At 34.6% G+C, this 21,382-nt stretch overlaps 1 protein-coding gene across 4 annotated transcripts; it reads left to right on the top strand.

Annotated features, from left to right (window-relative positions):
- The first annotated feature begins 13,431 nt into the window (after positions 1-13,431).
- LOC149580678 (uncharacterized) lies at positions 13,432-21,108 on the top strand. 4 transcript variants are annotated; one of them, XM_089792768.1, is made up of 5 exons: positions 13,494-13,858; positions 14,621-14,672; positions 15,448-15,526; positions 17,399-17,511; positions 18,451-21,108. In XM_089792768.1, exon 5 carries the CDS (start codon positions 18,588-18,590, stop codon positions 20,757-20,759), a length of 2,172 nt encoding a protein of 723 aa, XP_089648894.1. In that variant the 5' UTR covers positions 13,494-13,858; positions 14,621-14,672; positions 15,448-15,526; positions 17,399-17,511; positions 18,451-18,587; the 3' UTR covers positions 20,760-21,108. The 4 variants fall into 4 exon arrangements, 3 of the variants coding, with proteins under 3 accessions (XP_089648884.1, XP_089648894.1, XP_089648903.1); XM_089792758.1 differs by lacking the exon at positions 17,399-17,511 and having other exon boundaries at positions 13,432-13,858; XR_016354079.1 differs by lacking the exons at positions 17,399-17,511; positions 18,451-21,108 and adding an exon at positions 15,772-15,839 and having other exon boundaries at positions 13,595-13,858.
- The last annotated feature ends 274 nt before the right edge of the window (positions 21,109-21,382 follow it).

Genomic DNA, 21,382 nt, shown 5'->3' with positions numbered 1-21,382 from the left:
GTGGAAGTATACCACTTCCAATCAGTCCACCAAGGTCTAACAGACTAGATACCTACTTTATGAATTAAGTGACATGGAATTGCAAAAAGCAATAAGTCAAAAGTTTGTCGATCTGAACGGGCAAGATGGTACTAGACTTGCATATCTTCCCAAGATCTGAGACTCATGGAGACCCTAGAGAAAATATCTTTAGGAGTCTTGATGCCTCGTTTGAAAAAACATAGAGCGCTAGTATCTTAAGTCTTGGCTAGGGGAATACTCTAGATGGCAAATAGGGGAGACCACCAAATGTTCTGTTGGTTCAAAGAGAGCCCATCATGGAACTCATCACTAGACCAGTGAAGCCAAGGCCTAACAACTTCCCAAGATTTCCATATGCTCTTGATAACAAAAGAGCCATGTACAAGCATGGGTTCTCAAATGATGAGAAGAGTTTGAAAGCCAATCCCCTTCCATGCAGGTTTGTTCATACGAAACCCAGAGGAAATGCAATGCTGAACCAAAATATTCCAAGCTTCATCTCTAGTGATGCACAAGTAATGCATTTGGAAAACAAAGCAAGGCCTTACTTCTGTGTGGAGAGAAGGCCAAGGCCTCCAGAATCTTTGGGGAGACAACAAAAGTCCAAAGCAACTCTGTGAAAGCCATGATGATCAAAACCAAAAGCCCAAAGAAAATCACGAAGCAATCACTCTAATTTTTGATAAGAGGCTTTTGAAGGAGCCCAACAAGAAGAATAATAGGCATGCATAGTTGCAAGAACTTTAGAGAAAATCTGGAATTTTCCCACAAGAGAAAGCGGTTTCATAAGTCAATAATCGGGCTTCTTAGTAATCTTGGCAAGTACAATGTTCCATGGATCCACTAGCAATGCTTGAAAGGCAAAAGGAATGCCTAAAAAGTGGAAAATATCCCCGTGAGTGACCCATTTCCATTCAAGCTGGTTAAGCCAAGGTGGAGCTGACAAAAAAGATTGGCGATAACAGAGTGTTTTATGTCATTGAATAACAGAGCCAAAGGCTTGACAAAAAGTGTTAAGGTAATTCAAGGCATTATTGATGTTTTCTTCATCCTCCAAAAGAGTGAGAAAGGAATCATCAACAAAATGACCGTTGACCAACTGGGAAGAGGATTCTGGTAGAGAGATGCCACGAACCAAACCTGATGACATGGAGTGGGCTAGCAAGTAACCAAACCCTTTAGCAACAAGAACATAAAGTGCCAGAGCTAGAGGGCAACCTTTCCTAATGGAATGGAAAAGCCCAAAGGTGTCAAATTGGGAGTTATTGATGGTAATGCAAGCATTAACATCTCCACCAACTTCTTAGTAATCTTGGCAAGCACAATGTTCCATAGATCCACTAGCGATGCTTGAAAGGCAAAAGGAATGCCTAAAAAGTGGAAAATATCCCTATGAGTGACCCATTTCCATTCAAACTAGTTAAGCCAAGGTGGAGTTGGCAAAAAAAGACTGGCAATAACAGAGCATTTTATGCCATTGAATAGCAAAGCTAGAGGCTTGACAAAAAGTGTCAAGGCAATTCAAGGCATTATTGATGTTTTCTTCATCCTCCAAAAAAGTGAGAAAGGAATCATTAGCAAAATGACCATTGACCAACTAGGAAGAGAATTCTGGTAAAGAGATGCCATGAACCAAACCTGATGACATGGAGTGGGCTAGCAAGTAACCAAACCCTTCAGCAGCAAGAACATAAAGTGCCAGAGCTAGAGGGAAACTTGCCCAATGGAATGAAAAAGCCCAAAGACGTCAGATTGGGAGTTATTGATGGTAATGCAAGCATTAACTGCAAGAAATTGGGACCAAAACCAAGAGCTTGGAACATAGCCAAAATCAAAGGCCATTCAATCTGGTCATAAGCTTTAGTAAAATCTATTTTCAAAAAAATAGTCAGCTGCTTGGACTTGTGAGCCCATTCCATACCTTCCCAGACAACATGATGTTGTCAAGAATATATCTGGATTTGATAAAGCCAGTTTGCTTGGGCTACACAATTAAAGGCAGGAGATGGAAAATTTTGAGAGAAATTGCCTTAGTAATAATCTTATATGACACATTAAGAAGGGTAATGGACCACCAATTGTAAATATTCTTAGGATCTCTAGCTTTAGGTATGAATTTAATGTTTCCTTTGTTGATAATAGCTCCTAGGCTTTTAGAATGATAGGCTTCAAGATAAACTTTGTGTAGATCAGGACCAATATACTTCCAGAGGTGTTTGTAAAATTCATAAGGAAACCCATCACACATGGGGGATTTATCATCTTCCATGGAGAAAATTACCTCTTTAAGGTCTCGAAGGGTAAGAAGTTGCTCACAGAAAGCACATTGCTCAATTGCTAGGCAGTTTGGAGTAATAGAAATACACTTTCTGAGAGCTTCCTCTCAAGCAACTGAATTTTCCTACAAAGCAAACATGTTTTCATAGTGATGAACAAATGCTTGTAGGATGTCAAGGAGACTAGAGAGAATAGAAGTGCCTTGTTTGATTTTTTAATCCCAAAATTGGTATGATGGGCTCGAAGAGCTTGAAAGAACTCTTTCAAAGCTCTACTGCCAACCTCCAACCAATGGAGGCAAGCTTTGATTTGGGCCCCTCGAGCAGCATAATTATCCACAACTTATTTGTCATGGAAAAGTTTGGAAAGTTGAATTTGCAAATCAACATCAAAAGGGTTAAGGGTGAGACCCTCATAAGCTTTTTTGAGAGCAGTGGTAGTGGATTCATAAGACCACCTTCTGAAAATCGTCAAGTGTCATCCATAGATGCATAGAAAGTGAGCAGTTTCGTAATGGCATCATTCCATCACTGAATCCACCCTGTTTAGGAATACACATGTAGCTCAAATTCCAGACACGTAGGATATGAGCAATAGTGGAAGCATGCATCAACACTAACGTGTTGAGAAAAAAATTGAGATTTGACAACTCTCTAGACAACTATGTGCCACAAAATAGCAAATAAATGGGATATTGGTTAGATAACCTCACATTTGGTAAAGGAATGACAAGTAAATCTCGATCCTTAGAAAAGGAGAAAAAAGATTATATAGTAAACATTGCACAATCAAGACATTTTAAAATGCGATCAGAGCTAGCTCAAAAGTTAGACCAAGTGTGCCAAACCCCACTGTGTTGGTGGTGATTAGTATTGGGATAAAAAAGGTCCAATTTATTATGCATGTAGTACCATGCTTCCATTTTTCCAACTATCTAGCAAAAAGGTAAAATGTCATCTTTGTCAGAGGCCAACTCAACCATATTGAAGTCACCACACATAACCCAAGTAGTTGGAGGTTAGCTAGCCAGCCCCACAATTGAGATCTTTCCACAACATCATTGGAAGCATAAACATTAATGACTCCAAAAGAATGATTGTTAAGGGAAAGCAAAAGCCAAATCATTCTTTGCACGGGGTTAGAACTCTGCAAAATAATAACAGACTGAAGACGAGGTGACAAGAGAGTAACTACACCACCCTTGCCAGAATTGTGTTGAGAGAAAAACATAATGCCATTCAACCAAATGATGCGACATGCAAATGAAAGCATGAAACCAAAGATCTTAACTTCTTACATACAGAGAAAATCTAAATTTCCAAGTCTATGATGGGTATCCCTGACATAGTACTTTCTAGAGAGGTTTGTAAGACCTCGCACATTCCATGATAAAAGATTCATGAAAATTCTTCCATATCTTCCTCATCCTTGGGAGAGGAGTAGTTATTCTACAAGAAAGTTGAAATCAGGTTAAAGCCAAAAGGAAAATCCTCTAGATTGATGGCCTGACATTTCTCCTTTGGTTTCTCAGTATGTCCAGGAGGATTGTGAGAATGCCACACATTTTGAGTCACTATGGAAGAAGCAACAAGAGGGGTGTGAATCACAACCAAGGTGTTAGCCCTAGTGGCCGCCTTAATCCTATGTGAACCAGGGCTTGAAACCTGTGAAACACTAGGGTTTGGTTCCAAAAAAATTGCTTGCTTCCCTACACTAGTTGGGGTTTGTGCTCCTATTGAGATAGGAGGAACCAAAACGACAACTGCATATGACTATTTAGGAGCCAAGGGAGCCTTTACCTTGCACCCAAAAATAGTCCATTCTTCTTTTTTCTTTCTGTTGGTTTGGCAGGAACCTCTTTAGACAAGGGTTTAATCCTAGGCAAAGCCAAAGGGTAATCCTTAATCTTGTGTTTCATTGACTGACACCTATAACATGTGTTAGGAAGGTTCAAATAGAGCACCTTCTAAGAGAAGGTTTGGGAACCAATCTATATTTCCACAAAATCCTTAAGATCCTTGGAAAGATTAACCTCAATGCAAATGTGTTTATGAGGACGAGCATTGAAAAAAATTTCATGTTCCTTTGTAATAAATTTGCCAAGAGTATTGGCAATGGACTTAATAAAAGGCCACAAGGGTAAATGCAGGAACTCTACCCACATAGGAACCCTAAGCTTTTTGTCATCAGAGACAATGAAATCTCTTGACCATCTCTGAAAAACAAGTAGGGAAAAATGCACAGATCAAGGACCATTGCTAAAAACTATGTCTGCCTACAATGGGTTGGCAAAGAAAAATTAAAAAATTTGGTAAGGTTTTGCATAGCATCAAGGCAGACTCCATGAGGAGTCCAACTCTTGTTAACCCATTCTCAAAGCATAGCTTTAGGAGGAGTCCTACCCACAAAATACCCTATTAAGGTATGTTGTTTCAACCGATCACAAGCAACACCAAATTCTTGCAAAGGAAGGATAATATTAGGATTACCTCATGAAAAACCTTCGAGATGAACTTGCAAGGATGTTTGTTCAATGGAGGCACCATGGCTTTCTGAAGCAGCAATGTGAACACTAGTATCAACAACTGGGTCACCACTAGCTAGGGCCATTATAAACTAGCCTAAAAACTCCCGCAGTAAATGTGGTTTGACAAGTGGAGAACACAGAAGGAAAGCTAAGACAGAGAGCCATACACAAGGAAACTCAAAGATCGCATGAAACCCTAGTAGAGTGAAAACCCTACATCAACTGCCCCAATGGTTCATTCACTAAATTAAAAATTAAGAAATAAATCTAATTTAATAACTAAAAAAATATGAAATAAAAAAATAAAAAACTTAAATTCTAGGTCTCGCGCGCCATATCTAAAGTTAAAGTGAATTTCTTAAAAGATCTAAAGCTCAAAAAATAGAGCAAAAAAAAATCTGCAATGAAGGAGGTTATCAACGCTCAAAACCAAGAAATATTTAATGCTAAAAATGGAGGGTTTTTAAAAAATGAACACAACCCATTCATTTAATCCAATTCAAATAAAATGAGGGTTATTCAATTAATGGAATGCAAATCTGAGTTGCAAAATAGTGCAGCAAAAAGATCTAGTAACAAATTTAATGTGTTTGATGATGAGAAACTCCCACACATACTAAGTGATAGATTTTTTATTTTTTTATTTTTTATTTTTCAGTGCCATCAATGATGAATATATCCCATTATATATTGCAAGCAAAAAAAGGAGCATTAAGAAATGAGATATAATATATTAATAAAGATATGCTGAAAATAGAAAAACATTTTCAGAAAATTGTTTTTCTTTTCTCCTTCTAATTAGGCTAGATTAGATGACATTAGATCCATTAAACCCCTATTTAAGGTAGGTGACTTTGTTGTTCATTTTGGATCCAAAAGTAAGAGATCATGCAAGTAAATAGGGTTAGACTCCAAAGAACATAGATCTTCCTCCTTGCACCTACACAACAAGTAAATATGTATTAAAATGCATGTTTCATGTCGGGTTCACCAAATGTAAGACTAGAAAATAGATAAATTTTCATAATGAAAGAAACCACAAAATTTCAAAGAAATGCAAACCAATCTAATCTACCATTGAAGCCAATGAAACGAAGGTGCATTAATAAACATGAATCATGAAAAACACTCCCTTCACATGATGCTCCAATGTTATCCTTTCTTCTCCATAAAGTTGATATTGATGTAGCTCCAATTGACAAGATGAACCTACAATTAAAAGCGAGATAATATGATATGATAGCAAGATGATGTGATAGAGAGAATACTTGGATCGTGGTTAGCCAAAACAAGTGCATAATGGCTCAATTTATAGGATTTCAAAGCTAAACGAAAGAAACGGAAAGAAAGAATGAAAATGAGAAAGATGTCATAATCATGTGTGAATTTTGGAAATTGCTATGACAAAGAAATTAAATTTGGAAAATTATGACACAACATGACACATTATGACAATGTGAAAGAATTATGCATAGAAACGTGTAAGAAAAATAAAAGAAGAAAGTGTAAGAAAAATGCATAGAAAGATGTAAGAGGTGTAAGCTAAAAATTAGGTATGTTTAAGAGTGAGAAATTTTGAATTTTAAAAACTCATAATTCTCTCTAAAGTGGAAATTATAAATTCTAGAATTAGGAAATAGAAAATGGAAATGAGAAATGAGAAATTAGAATTAGAATTTGTGAAATTAGGAATTCCCATAATTCATGAAAATGGAATCAATTAATTAATAAATATTAACTAATTGATAAAGGTTAGTAAAGAGGAATAATTAATAAGAGGGGATGAAATTAAATGATTAAGACATAGGAAAAGACTATGGGTTATCTAATCCTATAGGAGAAATTAATAAATTGACTGGCCAAGATGATGAAATAAATGCAAGATAATCCTAGTGAAGGATCATGATGAAAATACAAATAAAATGTGATGATATTGGATTGAACCAAAGAAATGATTGAATGAAATAAATGACTCTAGACGAATGATAGGAAATGCTGACTTGTTAAGGACACATGACAATGTTGATGACATATGACATTTAATGAACATTTTAAATGCTACAAGATGGTTTGAAATTGATTGATAGGGATTGATCACAATAACATCAACAAGCACAATCAATGTTATCAAATTGATTAAATAAAGACATAATTAGACACTGAAGGACTCAATAATGTCAAGGATCAAATTGATGAAAAATGATGATATGCCAAGGACACATGACATATATTAATGAATGTTGACAAGGCACTGAAGGACGTAACAATGCCTAAAGGATTGGTGATGATGAGATGATATTGAAACAATTTTTGAATTGATTCTAAGATGATCTGCATTTTGATCGAATGATGATCAAGTTGGCCAAAAGATCAAAGTTTGTGAAATGATAAAATGGGACAAGTTAGGATGTAAAGGTGATAACAGAGTAGGCACGAACCATTTTTGAGTGTCTACAATCTCATGTGACAATATTGTTGATCTCTTTAGTTTTGTTGTCTATTAGTGTCAAACACTTAGTCATATAGAAGGCAAAGTTGGTCAGTCACCACTACAACCAAGTCACTCTAAATAGACCAAGTTATCTATTTGTTGGACTTGTAAATAATCTTGTATATGCTGAGATCTATAGGAGTCAAGCAAGTCTATGGTCGCCGAGTATCCCTATGGAAGTTGAGTTATCCAATGTGCAGTGACTGGTGTGTAAAGTAGAGTGAGTATGTGTTGAGTCATATAGAGGAAGCCGAGATAGTTGAGGTCGAGCATCAACATACATGATAGTTATGACTGAGCATCTGGAACCATATGTGTCAAGTAACATTGTTCAAATAAGAATTTTTGGAATGTCAAATAATACGAGGTAAACCATTTTTGGCTGACATAAAGATGACATTTAATGATTATAGAGTTTGTTATGTGTTTTGACATGCATCACTGATCCTTATAAGGAGAGTTAGCCAATTAGATTAAGAGGAAAAAGAGAAATATCCAAATCATTGATTATATTCTAGAAGACTCTATAGATGGGTATTTAAGGGAACATCCAAACCATATTATGTATGATGCAAAGTATGGTGAAAGTATAAGAGGAGGGATTATTTTTTGGAGGCTACAAGCAAAGTTTTGAAGAAATAAAGTATAGCGACTGAGTGGAGTAGTGAAGAACATAGAAGAGATATATCAAAATTTGGAGAGAGAAGATGTGTAATCAGCATTGTGAGTGCAAACTAAAGGATTAGGTACTGATACATTTTATCAAGTGGATTAGGGAAAATCTCTTAACAAGGTCACCCTAATAGGCCTAGTTAAATCTCCTAACGTGGTGCTTACTTCATTGTAAGTTTTAGATCCTTTAATCAAGGTAGACCTAATAGTCTTGTAATCTATTAACTGGGAAGACCCCTCACTGGGAAAATCATTGGAAGTGATCACATTTGTAGCCCTAATAGGCAAACTTTGTTATTGCAGTAGTGGAGATTTGTGGGTGTCATCCCCACCATAGTTCTACCTTCACCTTGGAGGGTTTCTGGGTAACCAAAATCTTGTGTTATGTGTTTACATTTATGCTTATGGATGTGATGAATAGTTAGGTCTATTTCAACATTTCAAGTTTAAGGCTATATTGCTTATGATCTAGATATGAGATGGATTAGTGGCAAATGCAGTTAGTTTTTTATTTGCTTTGAAGGATAATAGTTTTAGTGATCCCGATTCACCCCCCTCCCCTCTCAGTATCTCATTTTCCTAATAAACTTCCAACATTTGGTATCAAATCTTTGTTCTTTTATAAGAAGCTTAACCACTTTTGAGAGTAGATATCTTAGAAATGGAGGCTTACAAATTGGGGAAGATCATTGAAAATCATATGCTTGACATCCAAATCATACTGCAACAACTTGAAGTAGCAAGAGAGGAGTTGAAGAAATCCTTACAGAAAAGGAAAGAGATGGCTATTCAACAAAATGATACACTCTATCAAGAAGTGGACATTAAAGGAATCTTTGACAATGGCAATTCTAGTGAAAGTGATGCAACTATAGAAAATCTATTAGAGAAGAACAATATTCTAAATGAAGAAGTCAAAGGATTGAAGAGAGAACATGAAATCCAATTAGTAAGGCTATGTGAAGTGCCTAGATAGAAAAATAAAACTGAGGAAGAAAAAGTTGTGGCAGAAGAAGACAAAAGACAAATGGCCACCAAACTTGATGAAAGATCATATGATGTCCAAAAGCTTACAAGCAATTAGCTGGACATGATGAATTAATTGCTACTTACAAATCAAGAGCTGAATATAAAAGACATATGGATTTTAAACTGAGATCACAAAGTGAGCAACTAAGGAATGAATTAAGATTTGAGAAGGAACTATTGGAAAGGATGAAAAAACCTAGTGAAGTTATGAGATACTTTGAAGAACTGGTGAGATCACCAAGGGAATCTAGTGACACCTCTAGTTTAGGACTTATCAAGCACTTTTCCATTACTGAAGAAGGAGAATCATCCAAGAGTGGAGAGAAAAGAAATGAAAAACCAAGGAACCAACCTACATGCTATCATTGTGGAAAACTTGGACACACAACAAACATCTCCAAAAGCAAGACTGGTAAGAAAAATCCTAGGCCTAAGGGTAATTGTTTTAATTGTAAGAAATAAGGTCATCAAGCACATGATCAAAGGTTGGGAATACACCTATTGCTCATAGATTTGAGGGATATTGCTACAACTATCAGAAGTATGAACATAGAGCACAAGAATGTAGATCAAAGGCAAAATCTGAATAGACACCTAAAAGGCAAGAAAATGCACCAAAGCAAGGTAACCTCTACAATTGGGATTACAACACTTGGTATAGTTGTCATTATTGTAGAGAATATTATCACATTGTAGAAAATTACATCAGGACACATTTCAGAGGCAATTATAAGAAATGGTTGAATGGAAGCTTAGTTTGTTTTAGTTGTTACAAGATTGGACATGTGAGCAAGAACTGCAAGACCTGAGCACTAGCACCAAGCAATGGACACATCAAGGGAAAAGGAAAAGTTGATATAGAACAAACAAAGAATGAGATTAATCAAACCTAGAAGAAAAATGTAGAAACTAGAAGCAGTGGAACAAGTGAAGTCAAGATCACCCAATCCAATGGAGAAGGTGATCACACTACCTCAGATCAAGATAGGTATGTAAGGAACTACACATTCAAATGACATATCATACATCAATTACTACCATAAAAAATGTGCCAAAGCTCATATTTGCATAAGATAAGATGTATTACGATAGATTTGTGGAAAGAATCCAACAAAGAAATAAAATATACTATTGGTGTTGAACATCAATAATATTATTTGTATTGAATGAGCATTTCAATATAGACTAAGTGCCTACATAGACTGAACTGATGTGTTCGTTGAGTTAAAGGAAGATAGTACTGACTGAGTTAACAAAGGGTGTAGTAATGATCGAGATAGCTAGATTCCACCTAACGAAGTGCACAGCATTTATGAGTGCCCTAATTTGAACAAATGAAGGTATATAGTAGAATTTTGAATACATTTTGCACACCTTGTGTTCAGATTTTGAGAGCTAAAGTGATTTGAGAAAGTTGTGAAGTAATTCCAAAGGTGATTATGAGAAAATTTATTGTTGAAGTATGATCAAGTGTTGATTGACAGGAGTGTTGAGTTACTCGAGAAGCAAATTTCAACCCTCAATGTAGAAATGACATTTGGATCAACATCTACATCAAAGAATCAAGGCGAAGAGGTTAGTAATGTTCAATTGGTGAAGATTGACACTTGTCCTCCACCTAAATACCAAGATGTTCTAGATATTGCTATGAAAGGGGATTCTATGGGTGTGTTATCATGGATACACCTAAGTTATAATGATACATGATGTATGGATTTTTTATATGTGCAAGATGAGTGAAGTTGGAGATTATGAGATTTGTATGACATATCAAAAATTGTATGATGAAGGAGTTTTGAAGGATGAATTCAAGATTGTGGCAAAGAAAGGGTTAACACTTGCCTTGAATTCTTTGATAAATTTTAAAATAGGATGGATAAAATTCATTTTGAGTCAGATTCATGATATGCAGCTATGGCTGGAGAATGGGCCAGCGATAATCACTAAGAAACTCATACATGCAGTCATAGGGTATCCAACATTTGAGAAGAAGAAGACCATAAGATGCCAAAGCAAAGATGTTATTGAGGCAAACACTAAGGCCGAGTGGAATGGTCACAACATGTCAATATCAAACATAACAAATCCATTGATAGAATTTTCGATACGTATTATTGCACACAAGTTTTACCAGTCAAGCCAATTAAACAATGTGTTGTTTATGACTGTAGACCAAGCCTGGAAGATTGTAAAGAAAAATCATGAATATGATCTTGCTAAGCTCCAATAGCTACGATTAGCAGAGAATCTTCTATCAGTTAGGAGAGCGAAGAACTCTTTGTAAGTTCAGATCTTTGATAATGTCTATATTAGTTTATGTCCAAAATTCTTTTCCTGCTATTGGCAATGTCATTCAGGAGCAAGAAAAATTTGTTACCAGACAAATAAGTGTACACATTAGGAATTTGGGAGACATTTTAAAAAATGTTTTGGATGGATACTTTGATGAGTTCAAGCAGAAGATGAGGAATAGGACAAGGATTCCTAAATCACCAGTAGAGAAGTATTATGATGATGTGTATTTTCTAGTGGACAGAGATAGCGCATATGTTCAAGTAGTTAAGCCGAGGGTAGACTAGCTTAAACAATTTTCTTATGAAATTGATATTGATGATGGGCTTCCAAGCTTGATAAACTTGTGTTCTACCCAACAACTTCCATATGTGTCATTATATCACACCCTAGTATATCATTGTTCTTATCATTTATTACAAATTCATATATTTTACATTTCATTGGAAGTGCATTTTTGAAAAATTGCTCTTGTTAAATATATTTATTATAACTCAAAAGATTTGCACATTTTAGATTCCTTTATGAAGATAAATGTATTTTCAGTCTTTAAAAAATTACAAATACTCTAACTACTAATACCATACCTTATACTATAACATGTATAAGTAGTTGTAATAGATATGAAAAAATGCATCCATTTCTACTTTCTAATTGGTTGACTTTTGATTATTTTTAATTAATTATTATTTTTAATTTTGGATCTTAGGTTGGTTCTTAACTTTCTTTTTTCCTATTTTTTCTTATTAGTACTTGTTGGTAGGCTAAGTACTATTGTGACACTTTTTAGATTTTATGCTTTAACTAGTGATTTTATTTTTTAGTTTCTACAACCCAAAATTTAATTGATTTTTATTTTAATGAATTCATTTAACTTTTATATTGGCGGGGTGGATTATAAAACTAATAATTTTTAAAAGTTATTTTTTATTAAGGTGAATATGATTCATATGTTTAATATTTTTTAATGTAAATAATGTGGTTTAATTTTTTATATTTTAATATTGTATTTTTTTATAATATAATATTTGTCATTAATTAAAAATAATAAAAAGATATCTTTGGTATATTATATAATAGTTTAAGAAATACTATTATATATTATTATTATAAAAATATTATTATGTTCATATTTTAATATATTTCTAATATAATATTATCAGATGACATATATAGAATAGAACATATATATTAATAATTATATTTATAAATAAAATTTAAATATAAATTATAATTAATATGATTATAGAAAACTATAATCCTCTAATATTTTTATTAATTAAAATATTTTATAAACTATAATAAATTTATTAAATTAAAACTATATTTATATAAAAGTTAAAGCAAGTACTAAGCCACATTACAAATTACCATATCTAACCACTGTGTGGCACTTGTTTTGTAAGAATACATACATGGTACCAATTTTTTTTAAGAATGTATACACAGTACCAAAATTTATTAATAATGGTGCCAAATTTTACAATAATAATAAGAATGCATACATGAACCAATTTTCCCCCCTCTCTCTCTCTATATATATATTAAGAATGCTTACATTTTTAAGAAAAAAGGGCCTTCAACATTAATGATTTTTTTTCTCTCTAATTTTTTGCAAACCTTAAAATAGTTTGAAACTCAGAAAAGCTTTTGAAAAACAAAATTTGATGTGAATTCGGTGCTATCATTTAGGTTTATCTCAATATGACAAGAATTAAATGTAAAGAGAGAAAGAGAGATAGCACTAGATCATATATCAAGAATTAAATGTATAAATTAAATATTTTATTTTTTTGTCAAAATTAAATTTCCTACTTATAATAATAATCAAGATGAAAAGAAAATCATAATTAGAAATAGTTAATAGATTTATTTTTTGAAAATATTTTAATTGAATGGTTAAATTAATTCAGAATAAGATTAAATAATACCTAATAAATAAATAAAACAATTTAAAAAATTACATTTTCCACTTTTGAGTTTTATGATCATATCTCTGTTCTATATAAAATCTTCTTTGTTAAGTAAATTAGTAATATCTTTCAGAAAATCCTTCAATATTTTATAATTTTAAATCTTTATTTATATTCCATAAATAGAAAAATGGCTATTTCTATTTCATCCGCTGGTATGAACTGTAAAAATGTAGTATCTTTAAATATCTTAGAAATGATTCTGCATGTTAAATTGCAGTCCGTGAATCCGTCCAGTAATTTTTTTTTCCCATATTTTTCGAAAGAAAATTTTGACAAACTATGACATGACCATCATCAGTCTTCGTTATTCCGCTCGTTTAGATTTCTACACACGTGTATATACATAAACCTCCGGGAACAGATACACAGAGGACATATACTCATTACATATATATTCTTTCTTCATACCATATAAATCAGTCGTATGCCTGTTTTTGTCTTGTAACCCCTGGATTATAGGTGTAGAAAATAAGCGTATCTTTAATCTGGGTTTCAATCATTCCGCGGAATTTGTAAAAACTTTAGCGTGATTTGTCGTAAAGCTGCGTGGCCGCGGAAGTCTTCGAAATACAGGTTTGGTTTCTGTGAATTCGTCTTGGCTCTGAATTTTTATGTCTTCATAATTTGCTACAGGCGATTTTTCACGCTTTATAGGGTTTTTAGTGAATTTCTTTTTGTGTGTTTCGATTCGGCTGTTGATGCGAAAATTTGTTTTTAGGGTTTAAATTCGGTTTCTGAGATAAATTTGTAATATAAATAGGTTCTGAAGGATTTGTGTTCAGACGGTGAAGGAAATATTTTTTTGAATTTTCCTTTTACTGGGGTGTTTAATTTGGGTTCAGAAGCGAACATTTTCTGCTAATTGGTTTCGAAGGGTTTTGTTTTAAGTTCCGAAAAACAAATTTGATAGAAAGTGTATTTTGAGATTGTGAGCTGAATCGTTGTTTTGAAGAGTTTTTTTTTCGGGTTTTGTGGCAATGTATCGATATAGAGTGGCTGTGGATCGTTTCTGTTCCAGTTTCAGGGTGACAGTTTTATGGAAAATTGTGTTGGAGTGGTTTTATTTCTTTTTGGAGGCAAAGATTTTGATTGCAAATGAGTTTAGAAGGGTATAAATGGGTTTCTGAGATTTAAAAAAAAATCTGTAAGCTGAGATTTTCAGGTGTTTCGAATTATTTCTGGGCAAAGAATTTTAGAAGTGCATTTGGATGGTTTACTTTCAACAATAGAAGTTTTTAAATTTCAAATGGTTTCGGGATGGCAAAATTTTGATGTGAAGTGGTTTTATGGGGGATTATAGGTTATTAGACACATTTCTGATATATTTATTTGCAGGGTTCGTTCTTGTGGTGTGTTGAACCACGTGGATCAATAAAGCAACAATGAGGTTAGCCTCTTTTAAGTGTGATTTCTCTCTTCTGCTGCTATTTGTATTTTGTGTCATATACGGTATGGTTGTTTTTTATCTTTTTGATTGTATGGCCCTGTAATAAATTGTTTAAATCCAGGGCCGAATTTCTAGGCATAGCTTTCTTTGTGATCATGGGTAATATATTTAAATGGTTTTGATTTACATAAAAACAGAGTATACCGCAAATAATTTCCAAAGCTTTTTTCTGTACCCTTGAATGAATGTAGTAGGAATTTTCATCTATACTATGTTTATTTTGCCATCATTGTTCTGAAGCTTGGATTTTTTTAGCTTGAAGGATATATATAAGAAGTACCCCCCCTTTCAAGTGCATGCACTCTGCTGGCACCTTATTCTGGGGTGCATGCCATTTTAAGGGGTCACATAGGCTACTTTGGCCTTTTAGACGCTATTAAAATCTTTCATTTCATTTCAGTAGTTATTGTTTACATTTTGGATTGGAAATCATTTGGGTGTTGGTCCTTGAAACTTGGGTCTTAGCAATTTTAAGGCTGTTTGTGAATTAATCTCTTTAAAATAGATGTTGTTGACTGTTTGATTGTTATTGGTTTTCTTGTTGAAACTTAGTTTTTGACAGTGTGCCTTCTAAAATGATTATTCACTCTGCTGTGTTGTCCTTTGGTTTTCTCAAAACTTTGATTGTAACAAATGTAGTGGCGTTGAAGTAACTATTGCTTGGGTTGCTCTGATTTTTTTGTCTTTTCTTACAATTTGGATTTTACTGGTGTAGGTGCTATACAAGAACAATTCCCTCAATAAGGTGACCCGTTCCATCATTAAGGCACAGGATGGCTTTTTTATTGCTTGAGGTGTGTATGAAAGTTGAAAACAGTTTAAATTTTCTGTAGATGGACCTCAAATTTTTACTTCACTCTCCCAAATTCTATGACTTTAAAAAGACTTGTAGTTTTAGCTTATTGTAGATCTCATTCTAGAAGGTATTCAATCCAGATTTCAAATATTATCAATTTGTGCTTTGTTTTCTTATGATCTGAGCAACTTGTTATGCTGCAAGGACGTTTACATTTAGTTGTTGTTCCCTGGTCTATCACAGGGTAATGAGAATGTGTGTCACAGCCATACTTTTAGCATTTCCGAGGTTGTTCAAAACATATAATCAGGTGAACTATCAATCAGTGGGTCCTCAGCCTGATCCTTATCCACTGCAATCCACTTACCTTAAATTCCTTGGCTGCATTTCTTAATTTCTGTTTAGATGAATGAATAATTTCCCATGGTAGAAGGAATGACCAGGGATTCAAAATGTTTTCAATTTCCGCCTTGTTTACTTAGTGGTTTTTGACCTTTTCGCATCTGTCTTTCAGCATTTAAATATCTAAGATCTTACCCCAAACAATATGGTAAATATTTTTATATTTTGGTTCCCACTAGTCTGTGCTCAACCAGTAAGAACAGTTAAATGCTAGTTCTTAATCACAGATGCTGTACTTCCTCACAATGATGGCCAAGGAGATTGGTAATATCAAACAAATTTTCTTTAGTTTTTCTAGAAAGTGAAGGAAATTCTTTTAGATTTGCCAATGAATGACTTATTTGCACGCTCTCCTTACCTGTGGTAATTTAATTGAATTATAGTGTACAGTCACAGTGAGGATTTTTCTCTATATCTTCCTTCATCAGGTGAGGAGGGATAGATCTATGATACATAAGAGTTTCCTTATGACTTACTAAGCATCAATTTCTGCAATTTGTAGTTTCCTTTTCAGGTTTTCAGGAAGAAAATTGTTTCCTACACCTTGTTTTAACAAAATTCCTTTGGCTTATTTCCTGCTTTAGTTGTTTGTTTGCTTGTTTCTCAAAGACTTTCAGAATCTCAGATCTTAGTTCTTACCGATTTGTGGGTTGGTTTGTCAAAATGAAGGATGAGGGACTACGTTGTTTATTCATCTTTAATCAATTATACTAAATTGCTGGCAATGTGGAGAAAGTAGATATGACAAAATTCTCTTAGCATTACATAAAAGATCCTGTTTTCTGCATTAAATTCTTAGCTGTTGCATTGACAATACAGTTGGTGGTTAGTTTCTTTGTGTCTCCCATCAGTTAGATTTGAATGCTTGAACATTTTGGGGATGGTTTTTTTCTGCAATAAAGAAATGTTTTAAATGCCCCACAACTTCCAATCTAAACTTCTATTTAGAATTTTTTGTTTTTAATTTCATTCTATTTTAATGCAATACTTGTAAGTTATAAGTTGCATGGTAGTTGACATTTCTTTAGTTGCCTTGTAGGTTTTGTTTAGTAAAAATAATTGGGCCTTTGTCAGCGTTTTGTATTTGCTCAACGAATAGGATTTTATGTTGTATAATTTTTTACCAGTTTGGACATGAAGATTTTAATGCCCCAATAATTGGGTTTATAAGAATAACAGCAAGAATGCACTCGTTGTGCATATTCTGCATTGTGATCCATTCATTTTAATTTTGGTAGCCTGTGTTCCTGAAAAAAGTATCAATATTTTCAATGACATGCTTTTAATTCTGTCCTGGCTGTTTTCCTTTTAAATTCTTTAATAGAATGGCTTACAATTAATATTGGGGTGTTTCCACTGTAGTTATCTTTCTTCTTTCTTTTCCTTTTTGTTGTGCAATGAGTTCCATTGGGTGATTCTGTATAATGCATGCTGGCCGGCTAAGAGACCGATACTTGTGCTTGCACAGTGGATGCTGAAGCAGATACGTGTGGGTACTTGAGGCGGACGGGTGCCCTGTGGGTGCCATCTGGATGTGTCGCTGTCTGTGTTGCAGCTCCTGTCTGCCTTCTCCATTTCTCGGTCAGGGCCAGCTCAAGCTTCCGTCTGATGTCTCCTAATTTCCTGACCTGTCTTAATTTGCTGTGATGTGTATCTGTTATTAGCAGATTCCTGACTTTCCTTTGTGTTCCTCTTCTCCAATTGATAATGACCGATTTTATTAGGGATTCTCTTTTACTCTTCTGAAGTAACAATAGCCTGATTGATTGATCACCGTGGAATTAATGTTTCTCAGTGTAGCAGTCTTTGTATGGATTTAATTTCGTGCTCTTTCCATACTATATTGTCTCCAAATTGTCGGTGCTCTTTGCTTACTATACCGTATCTTGTTATTAATATTTTCTATTGGTTTATTTTATTTTATAATATGATCTAATTCATAGTATAAATAATGAAATAGTATAACTGTATTAAAATAAGCTTTAAAATAGTAATTTATTATTAATTTAAATAAATAAATATATTAAAATTATCTATATATTATTAATTTGTGTTTTATAATATTAAGAATAAATTGTGTTTGTGTGTTTTTGTGTGTGTATGTGTGTTTGTGTGTGTGTATATATATGCATCCGCATCCAAATCGGTAACTTAGCTGACCAGGCATAATACTGATTGTGTTGCTCGGAAAAAATGAATAAAGGCAATGAGCATTCAAGAAAAAGAACTCTTTTATTCTTATGATTTGTATTTGGGTGAGGAATTACGTTGGTTTAATTTGTGTTATTCTTGTAGTGGTCACGTGACATTATTTTTTGAACTTTACTGATTCAGACCATACTTGGATGTGAAATCATCCTTTGTTGCAAATTACGAGTTTAAGCTCATTGATTGTGATTTTGGTTTTTTGATATGTGGTTTGCTTTTGTAGGGACCTCTATTTTGGTGTAGAAATCTTTCTTAGGTGCAAATTGTTATTCAAAGTTAATTATTTCTGATTCTTTTGTTTTGTTTTGGCAGGCAGAAAAGACAGTACAAATGTGTTTCCTGCTTTAATATAGTTGCTTTAGAGAATTATTACTTGCACTACTTGAAAGCAGTGGTTGTCCCCAATCTCTCACGAGTTTGGTCATTTTTACAAAAGCTGTCAGTTTCAAATGGGCCTTATTAGGAGTGGTGTGAAAGTTTCCAGGAATAGCAGCCATTCTCAAACACAGTCCAGCTCATCCACTGATGATGAACTTCATTTGAAAGAGAACCATCCGTATCAAGATGATTCTGGTGCAGACTCAGATACTACAGATGAATCAGATGTTGCTGAAGTAGGTGCCGAGTTATGTATGGTTGGAGATCAGACATGTTCAGTACCCTATGAACTGTTTGACTTGCCAGACCTAAAGCAGATATTATCTTTGGATACATGGAATGATGTCTTGACGGAGGAGGAAAGGTACAATCTTGCAGCCTATCTTCCTGATATGGATCAGCAATCATTCAATTTAACATTAAATCAACTTCTTGGAGGAGAAGCATTGCATTTTAATAGTCCCATGACTGAACTGTTCAATAGATTGAAAGGTGGGTTATGCTCGCCCAAAGTGGCTCAGTACAGAGAAGGATTGCTGTATTTGCAGAGGAAAGAGCATTATCATTCATTGAGGAAGTATCACAATAATATGGTAGGCACTTGCCTGGAAATGTGCAAGGTTTGGAAAAATTGTTCTGCAGGTGCAGGGGTGGAAGATAGGATTCGGTTATGGAATTCTTTGAAAAATCAAAAGAAAACTCCACAAGGAGATCCTCAGCCCCTTATTGCATATACAAAGCAAGGTGAGGCCTCAAGAAAGGGAAAATCTAGACCACCTGCACAAACAAACAAAAAGGCTAAACCTTCTCAATCTCAAGGACTAACTGACACTGTCTACCCTCCTAATCAACCAAATATTCTAACCACCACAAAAGCAGATGGCAAAGGAGTTCTGAAAGTCAAAGCACCGAGTAAGAGTGTGTTTCAATCTGAAAGCAACACTATAAAGGTGGAACCCAAGGATTCTCTAAAATTAGAAAAGCGAACACCGAAGGGCGTTCTAAAAATAGTACCAAAGGCTCCAGTAAGGCATGAACAGGCCCAGTTAAAGAATGAAATTATTCCTTTCCAGGACACACAAGGCTATGAAGCACAAATTAGACCATCACTTCACTCTCAAGCTTTGCCTGGATGGGATGCTGATTTTGTTGGAGAGACTTCTTTTGGTCTACCTAAGAGTAAAGAGAGGAAAAGAAAGAATGATTTTGAATCAGACTCTGCAGCAGGGCAACAACCTTTTGATTACTACAGCAATGCAGGGACAGGGAAAATTGTATCAGGATATGACAAAAAGATGAAGAAAGTTAAGGAACAACCTGTGCATAATAATATCAGTGCACAAGTGCCTCCTTGGTTTGGGCATGAAGCCCGGAATTTTGAAGGAGATGACAGTCTGGCAGGTGGAAAAAGATTCATGAAAGATTTGGCAGACAATCGGAGATACATGCAGGAGGGGAGCATGTTAAATGAAGATGTTCCATATGCAGAACAACGATGGAGACATCTGGATAAGCAAAATAGGGAGTATCAGAGAAGCCCAGCAGGACGCTTTGCTGATATAGGAGATTGGAAGACGCCAAATTATCATCAGTCCTTTCCATTTGAGCGGCAAATGAATTATACCAATAGAGAGCTAGATCTTGAAGGTCCAGGAAATTTTCATGGAGACCCAAAAGGTATGGAAAGATCTAAGAAAAAGCGTAAGGAGGTAAAACAATCTTTTGAAGATTCGTTCAGACTCTCTAATGAACAGAACTTTGCTGAAGACCATAGGGATAAACACGACTATCTAAGGGAGCAGTCAAATTTTGTAGGGAACAGAAGACAGCCATTAGATGCTGGTGGGTTATTGGATGATGCAAAATGGTCTGATCAAAGCAGATTTATGAGTGAGCAAAAAAGAAGGAAAAAAGGTCAAATAGGTGATCCCAGTCTTGATTTAGAAAGGAACTTTGAAGAACCAATGGCCTTTGAAGGCACACAAAATTCAAAAAAGAATAAAAGAAAAAGGGACCAGGGAAAAGGTGAATCGACAGATTTCTTAATGTCCCACCAACCAGTGAGACCTGAATATGATGTGAAAACTGTTGATAGCCAGAATAGGGTTGGACCAGTGAAAATCAAATTTAAGAATAGGAAGGATGATGCTAAAATTCCTCATTTTTTGACTGAGGGAAATGGACCACAAGATCATGCTCCGTCGAGTTTGTATTCAGAAGAGGATTTAGAGAGAAGAACATAGAAAGAGGATTTCTGACATTAATACATTTAATCAGATGATTCTCCCAGGCAATCTTATAAAATGCTATTCTGCCGAAGTCGAAGATTTCTAGCTTTCATTGGGGATGCTAGCATCAGCTTATGATTTCTGGGGTTTTACTAAGCTTATTTCTTTCATGGCATGAATTACATGTAACCCTGCAATTTCAATATGCCAAAAGCAGATCGAAAAATATAATTCATTGCCTGTCCCTTGTTTTCATCAAGAGGAGGAAAGTCACTAGAGAGGAGATTATGCTCAATTGGGCTTAGTCCTTGGTTTTTAATGTTCCAACTTTTATGATTGAAATGTGAATTCATCATTTATTCTACAGGTAGTGCTAACAATTCCTAGTGGCTTGTCATATTGATACACAGTTTTCAGGAACATGGGAGGGAAGAGGGAAGAATATGGAAGAATGCATTACTCTTGGGTTAGTTTTTTAATAAATTCATAAGTTTTTGATGTATACAGGATTCAAAGTTGTTTCTCATTCAAAATTCCAGGCTCCTTTAGATTTTGCAATTGTGCGATACAAGATACTATTCACTGATTATTTTTCTCTTGGCTTTCTTAGATCAACCTTGATCATTAGGGATTTTAGA

This window comes from Cupressus sempervirens, chromosome 1 (genome assembly GCF_028749045.1).
Source record: "Cupressus sempervirens isolate cs-2001-9-10 chromosome 1, ASM2874904v1, whole genome shotgun sequence".
NCBI classification, from domain to species: domain Eukaryota; kingdom Viridiplantae; phylum Streptophyta; class Pinopsida; order Cupressales; family Cupressaceae; genus Cupressus; species Cupressus sempervirens.
This window is presented reverse-complemented; position numbering and strand designations above follow the sequence as displayed.